At 42.0% G+C, this 7942-nt stretch overlaps 1 protein-coding gene across 1 annotated transcript in view; it reads left to right on the top strand.

The window, feature by feature from the left end:
- ACAD10 (acyl-CoA dehydrogenase family, member 10) overlaps positions 1-7942 on the top strand; it is a 43382-nt gene that overhangs the window by 20434 nt on the left and 15006 nt on the right. Inside the window, 3 exon segments of the mRNA XM_010841385.1 lie at positions 3711-3852; positions 4844-4912; positions 6818-6999. Coding sequence (XP_010839687.1) covers positions 3711-3852; positions 4844-4912; positions 6818-6999 — 393 coding nt within the window.

Raw genomic sequence — 7942 nt, forward strand, 5'->3', positions numbered from 1 at the left:
CTCAAGGCAAGAATACTGAAGTGGTTTGCCATTCCCTTCCCCAGTGGACCACATTCTGTCAAATCTCTCCACCATGACCCAAATGGTCCACATCAAAAAAGTCTTTTTAAAAAAATTCTTTAAAAAAGAAAGGAACCATGTTTCTGCCATTGAGGATCTCTTTGGTGTCAGCCCTTCTGTGGAATTTATCTGTCTAGGTTGAATATAGCTGTTTGTTTTTCACTTCTGAAATATGGACATTAAAGTCTTGTTTCTTTTATAACAGTAAACACTGCTTTCTTTTTGAGAAAACCATAAAATACTTTCCCTAAATCTGAAATGTGCCGCTTTTCTTTTGTCCTGTGCAGCCACAATACCTAGTTTTGGAACACATTCCAGTTTCACTAAGTTTCCCAGCTACTGTTAAGATGGGTCTTAAGTCAGTTAAGTGAAGTCACTCAGTTGTGTCCGACTCTTTGCGACCCCATGGACAGTAGACAACCAGGCTCCTCCGTCCATGGGATTTTCCAGGCAAGAATACTGGAGCGGGTTGCCATTTCCTTCTGCAGGGGATCTTCCCAACCAGGGATAGAACCCGGGTCTCCTGCATTGTAGGCAGATGCTTTACTGTCTGAACCACCATTAGGATGGGTAAGATGGCTATCAGTGTTTCCAGTTTCCTGACGATGAACCTGCAGTCCCTCATGGCCTCACTGCTGGTACAAGGTCACTCACCATGTCTGAACCAGAACTTTGGTTTTCTGAGTCTTCCCTCAGGTTGCATCCCAGTATTTCCAAATCACTCCAGTTAAAAAAGCAACATCATTTCATATCATGACACTCTTTATTTGTTATAACAAACCTCCACTGTCTTTTTTTCTGCTCTTCTTTTCAAAAAAACATACCAGGGTATACACGGGAACACCCCTTTTAGGGACATTTATCTCTCCTTCCTGCCCCTCCCTCAGGTAGTAGAATCCTGCCTGGAAGGTGTCTGCAAGCCAGATCCCAGGATGTATAAGCTGTGCTTGGAGTGGCTTGGCTGGCAGCCTTCTGAGTCCATCTTTCTTGATGATCTTGGACCAAATCTAAAAGCAGCTGCCGGCCTTGGTATTCACACCATTAAGGTAATGGTCACTGTTTTTTGAACCCCTTTTGTGCTTCAGGCACTAGTGTAAGTATGCTTCAGACAATTGCGTAAGTATTTCTTTTTACAAAAATTTATTTATTTTATTTTTGGCTGTGCTGAGTCTTGTTGCTGTATGTGAACTTTCTCTAGTTGCCGCGAGAAGGGGCTAATCTTCATTGCCATGCAGGGGCTTCTGATCCTGTTGTGGAGCGGGGGCTCTAGGCACGCAGGCTTTGGTAGCTACAGCATGTGGGCTCAGTATTTGTGGCTCCCCGGCTCTAGAACACAAGCTCAGTAGTTGTGCTGCACCGGCTTAGTTGCTCTAAGGCATGTGGAATCCTCCCAGACCAGGGATCGAACCTGTGTCCCCTGTATTGGCAGGCAGATTCTTACCCATCGTACCACCAGGGAGTCCTAGTGTAAGCATTTCTGTGCAGTCGTCTTACACTCAAGAGTCAGAGTTGCCTCTGGTGGTTTTTGTCCTTGCTGCCACAGTCTTTTTACCTTTTAATTAGGAAATTTAGGTGATTAGTCACTTGTATTTTCAATAAGAAGTAAGACACACACATACTAAGAAGGCAGTCAAGAAAAAGTCACACAGGGAGGTGAATGGCAGACTTAAGATGGTTCAGGTGACAGGCTGATCTGGTGATGCTGTTTCGGGTGGGGACCCAGAAGCTACCAGCACCCGGACCACCCCAGTGCTTTGAAGCGGGAGAAACCATGTGAGAAGGGGTCTCCATCCAGCTTTCTACATTTGGGTTTTCATTATTAACCGGTCCATAGGGACAGAGTGGACACTACAGTACAATATTCTGTCCTCCTGGCAAAAGGGAGTATCATGGACATTTAACCGTCACTCTTCCCAGCAGATAAGAAAGATTAACGTGGTTAGGTAGTAAATGGAAGGAGGAAACTCATTCTGAGGCTTTCTCATCAGCTGACTTTCTGGTTCCCAAGTCTTTGCTCAGGCTATTAAAAAATATTTCTCTCTAAAAAAGTACCCTCATAGAGAAAAGGCAGGAGGAGAGGTCAGGGTTGTCTGGGGATCCATGCTCAGTATTCTCTTTGAAACCAGGTCAATGACCCAGAGACTGCAGTAAAGGAATTGGAAACTCTTTGGGGATTTCCATTGAGAATGGCTGTTCTAAACATTCGCCTTATGAGAAAGACGATGGAAATTCCCAAAGACTCCTTGGAGAAGTACCTCAAAGACTTACTGGGGCCCCAAGTCACAGGTAGTTAAGTCTCTGCATTTTGGTAGAGGGCTAGGCTTTCAGCCTGGCTCTCACTTTCTATCCTGGTGGAATATGCTGGAGATAAAGATGCCATGTGGTGAAGAAAATAGCCATTGGGCCCTGCAGACCCAGGTGCTGCTCTGTTTTGCTTGGGAAGAAGCACTGACCTCCTTTGCTACGGATCCCCAGAGCGTACTTGGCCCTTGTTCCACGTGAGACTGTGGCATGGCAGCAGTCACCTGCAAACAGCTGTCCTGGGGGAGAAGAACTTGCAGTATGTGCCTAGGGTGTTTGGGTCTTTCTGATATTTTTGAGATGACAGCTTATTTTGTGAAGGTGACTTAAAAGTTGCAGGAGTTTAAATGAGAACATGTCTCCATCTCTTCATAGGTTGCTCTCTCATTGTTCACATTCCACCCTCAGAAAAACAGGTGATTCATGAGCTTTTAAAGAAACTTCTACCTGGGCATAAAATTTGGCCTCCCGTTTGATCCTTGAAAGTTCTCTTTCTTTGCATGTAGCTTCATGTGAGGATGTTTTCTAGTGATCGGATTGTTCCTAGAGCCTCTACAGAGCTGAGGGACCATTTTGAATCAGACCAGAGTTTGGGTAAACTCCGGGAGTTGGTGATGGACAGGGAGGCCTGGCGTGCTGCAGTCCATGGGGTCGCAAAGAGTCGGATGCAACTGAGCAACTGAACTTAACTGAACTGAGCCAATTCAGACAAACTCCCATTTCCTGCTCCTTTGACCAAGTGAAACAAATCTGTGTGTAGAGTTCATATCATTCTAAGACTAGGGTTAATTAGGCTGTTTCTGCAAGGGAGCCTCAGAGTTTAATCTTTGTGGTGGGAAATCACATCTCCCCAAAGCTGCTGTGGTTTGAGCTGTAGGCCTCTGCATAGCTCCTTTCAGCTGTCACACCAGTGTCAGGTGTGGTGTGGCCGAGTATGGGGTGAGGGACACACAAGGGCACTTTTCATCCTTGGCTTAAAGTATTCCATTTAGCAAGATGGTTGCCATGACTGTGCTTATGGTTCATAAACAGAACTATAAAGCTTTTCTTTACGGTGCAGGAGTTGGCAAGACGGACAAAATTGGATACTTGTGAAAGTGAAAATTGTTGTGGTGTAAATCCAGTGGCCTTTGCCACACTGCAGCGTGACATTCTGGACTGAAGCTGGGGTGGGGGGTATGCCTGGGATGCAGTCATCTCTGGTACCCAGGGAGGAGATGCTTTCCTTACAGTGCATTCCAAATCAGGATGCTCTGTGTCCATGTACAATACTCCTTAGAAAGAAAGAATCTCTGTCCACATCTGTCCTCCAGAGCTGGTTTGAGTTTTCCTTCCTTTCAAACTTACAGGCCCATTGGAACTCCTTCAGTTTGATCACAGGCAGTCAAATCCCACCTACTATGTCAAGCCGGCTAACCATCAGCTGGTTCTGAGGAAGAAACCCCCTGGGACACTCCTTCCATCCGCGCATGCAGTAGAGAGGGAGTTCAGGTAAATTCTCAGGGTGTGTGTGTGGAGTGGGGTGTGCTCTGTCTCCAGCCTCCACAGCCCCACGCCTGGGCTGGCAAGTCAGTGCCCCATCGAAGTGCCTTGAGACATTTAAAATTACAAGTATGACTTTCCAAAATTATTTTAGATAAGAACATGTCACCTAATTTTATTCAGGAGATTGTTTTTTCTCTTTTCTCCGTCTAAACCACTAGGAGGCTAGAAATTTTTGGAATTCTGTTAGTGGGGCTTTAGCCCAAAGAAGCATGGCCTTTAATTGACAGTTATTGAAACTGGGGGATTCATTATGTGAATACCTCTACTTTTTTAAAAAAACTGAAGTATAGTTTATTTACTTGTGTTAGTTTTTGGTGTACAGCAAAGTGATTCAGTTATTCAGTGTATATACACACACACATAGGTACTTTTTATGCAGTTTATTTACTTATTTTATATTTTTGGCTGTACTGGGTCTTCGCTGTGGCGCACGGGCTCTTCATTGCAGTGGCTTCTTCTGTTGCAAAGCATGAGCTCTATCTAGGGCACGTGAGCTTCCGTAGTTCTGGGGTGTAGGTCTAATTACTCTGAGGCATGTGAGATCTTAGTTCTTGGACCAGGGATGGAACCCCTGTCCCCTGAGTTGGCAGGCAGATTCTTAACCACTGGACCACTAGGCAAGTCCCTAAAGAATGTCTCTTATAAACAGTACCTATTAGGTCTTGTGTTTCTATCTGGTAGGACAATTTTCATCTTTTAATCAGAATATTTACTTTATTAAATTTAATGTAATTATCAGTATGTTTGACTTAGGTCTGTAAATGAACCATTTTTTGTTTGTCTCATTTGTTTTTCTGTTCTCCTTGCCTTCTTTGGTCGATTGAATTTTTTTAAGAGTTCCATTTTAATTTATGCATTTATTAATTTTTAAATCAGAAAAATAATTTCAAGACAATTTCATCACTTCAGTCAGAAGTTCATTCGTTTTTCTTGGCAGGATGATGGAAGCCCTTGTAAATGCTGGAGCCCATAAGCCCAAAGTTCTTCACCTCTGTGAAGAGTCAAGGTAATGTCCAGATTTACTTTTTATGTTGTATACTCAAGGTACAGAAGAGAAAAGCCCATATAATAACTCTTAATTTCAGTTTTCTAGAGTAAAGAAAAATAAAATTTGGGTAGAAGAGAAAAGAGATTTTATAGGAACCTCCTGTTTGGTAGAAAACATCTTTTTTTTTTTTAAACATTCTAGAAATATATTTCCATCAAGTTGCATGTTGTTTTTCTTAGTTTTTTTTTATTGTGGCTTTCTAAACTTCTAAAGTTGCTTTGTAGTATGCTTTTAAAAATAATTTTATTGATTGATTTTTGGCTGCGCAGGGTCTTCGTTGCTGTACCCGGTCTTTCTTTAGTTGCGGAGAGCAGGAGCTGCTCTCTAGTTGCGGCACACAGGCTTCTCACTGCGATGTCTTCTCTTCTTGTGGACCACAGGGTCTAGGGGGCGGGCTGCAGTAGTTGAGTCTCTCAGGCCCCAGAGCATGTGAGCTTCAGTAGTTATGGTACATGGGCTTGATTGCTCCACGGCTGTGGCATCTTCCAGGACCAGGGATCGAACCCATGTCCCCTTCGTTGGCAGGCAGATTCTCAACCACTGCACCACCGGGGAAGTCCCTGTAATATGCTTTTTAAGTCTGTATCTTTTTTCTCAATTTTTAAATTATGAAAAATACGAAACTTACAGTGTAGGTGAAAGAAGAAAAAAAATAGCATAATAAGCACCCACTTATACTTCAGCTAGATGGAAACATTGTTAACATTTTGCCATATTTGCTTTCTATATATGTGTATGTATGTATGTAAGTGTATTTTATATATATAAAATATTATAGAAATAGTAATAATTACATAATATAATTTTATAAGATAATATTGTCTTATAACATTTAATAATTTTGTTAAATAATTATAAAGGATTATTTTGTAAACAAATATATATATGTATGCATATATATACATATATATTTTTATTTTTGTTTTTATATATATTTAATTTTTTTTGCTGTGGTGTATGGCATGTGGGATCTTAGTTCCCTGACCAGGGATCAGACCTGTGCCCCCTGCATTAGGAGCATGGACTTTTAATCACTGGACCATCAAGGAGGTCCCAATAAGTATCTTTTTAATAAATATATATAAATAAGATTGAACCTTTAGAAGTAAGCTGGAGGCAGCATACATCTCCTAAAAATAAAGATATTTTCTTTCATAGCAGTATTACATTTAAGATAATTAAAAAGAATTGTATAACTTAATATCTTATCCATGTTCAAGTCAGGATAAACAGTCCTAATGGTAGAATTTTCAAAACAACTTTTTAGAGTACTAAGCTGATTTCTAGGAATGATGAAGAGATGGATTAATGACATTTTGTATGCCATTCAAACCACTGAATAATGATGAAATTATATCTAACGGGAAGGGATACTTATAGAATCTTCACTGGAGCCAGACACATTTCAGACACTCCATATATAAATTTTCTCCCTTAATTCTTATAACTGCCCCTTGAAGATTAAGAAAAACAAGCTCAGAGAGGTTTACTATGTTCCTCAGGATCACATCGCTAGGAAAGGCAGAGGTGGGACTTAAGCCTGATTCTGTGTGACTCTGACCCCCTCTCAACAGTTGCTTTCCTATATTATCACACTTAATCCCATTCTGATACCTTCTACAAGTGGACCAAAGAGAAGAGAGGCATGCTGGCAAGGGAGTGTAAACAGGGATGTGTGTGTGTGTGTGTGTGGATTGGTTTGCAGAGGGAATACTTCTAACCTCTGCTTATATGCAGAAGAAAAAGGAAGCTTCCAGTACTCCCACCCAGCATTCAGAGCTTACACACAGGACAGAGCAGTGCCCTGACTAACGGCCTGCCACATCACAGGCCACTGAAATACCCTGCTTGTGTCCCTCCCAGCATCGTCACCAACCCCTTCTATCTGATGGAATACTGCCCAGGCCTCATCAACAAAGACCCCTCTCCGCCAGGCTTGGAGCCCAGCCAGAGGCGGGCCATCTATATTGCCATGAACAGAGTCTTGTGCAAGATTCACAGTGTGGACCTCAAGGCTGTGGGCCTGGAAGACTGTGGGAAACACGGTGAGCACGGGGCCCCTTGTCTTCTGTGCTGACGTTTCCTCACTGGTCCTCTGCTTTCTGGATTTGGATGGTATCAAGGTATTAACGCATCAGCCTTTTCTAATTGTGAGGTGGGCTTGTTAGTTTCCTGCTTGGAAAGCCCTTTTCATTTTGTGGAGGTGTTGCTTACCTAGACATTTTGTCCAGGGATAAATACCTTCATGAACTACAGAATCTCTCCTCCCTGCAATTTTTATCTCACTTTATCATTTAAACCTTTCTTTTTTTCTGATACTGCCCAAAGGTAGTTAAGATACCTACTTTCTTCGTTTTCTGCCCTTTCCCATAAATATTCTTTTTAACAGGGATAGATTTTAAAAACTCCATTGTGCCAAATATTTGTTTATATAATTTGCTTCTACTTTTTTCTTTTCTTTTCTTTGTTTCTCAATTTGAGTTCCTGCTCATTCTTGTGAGCATTTGTTATCATCAGGTTTTTTGCTTTCTTTTTTAAAAAATCAGATTTATTGAAGTGTAGCATTTTATGAAGTTTGACAAATGGACACGATTTGTAGGTTTGTTTGTTTTTGGCTGCATCGAGTAGCATAGAGAATCTTAGTTCGCTGACCAGGGATTGAACCCATATCCCCTGCAGTGGAAGCCTGGAGTCCTAACCACTGAACTGCAAGGAAATCCCCCATTAATACACATAGTTTATAATCAACATCACAATTGTCCCTATACTTTTGCATGTTGAATCTTTATCATGAGCCAAAAAATTGTACTTCTGCCCTGCAGAGTTCAAGATTTTCTAACTCTTGAGCAGTTTGCATTCCTGTGGCTATGGTTAACTGCTCAGTCGTGTCTGACTCCTTGCAACCACATGGACTGTAGCCCGCCAGGCTTCTCTGTCCATGGGATTCTTCAGGCAAGAGTACTGGAGTGGGTTGCCATTTCCTTCTCC

The sequence above is a fragment of the Bison bison genome, unplaced genomic scaffold, assembly GCF_000754665.1.
Source record: "Bison bison bison isolate TAMUID 2011002044 unplaced genomic scaffold, Bison_UMD1.0 scf7180017864160, whole genome shotgun sequence".
NCBI classification, from domain to species: Eukaryota; Metazoa; Chordata; class Mammalia; order Artiodactyla; family Bovidae; genus Bison; species Bison bison.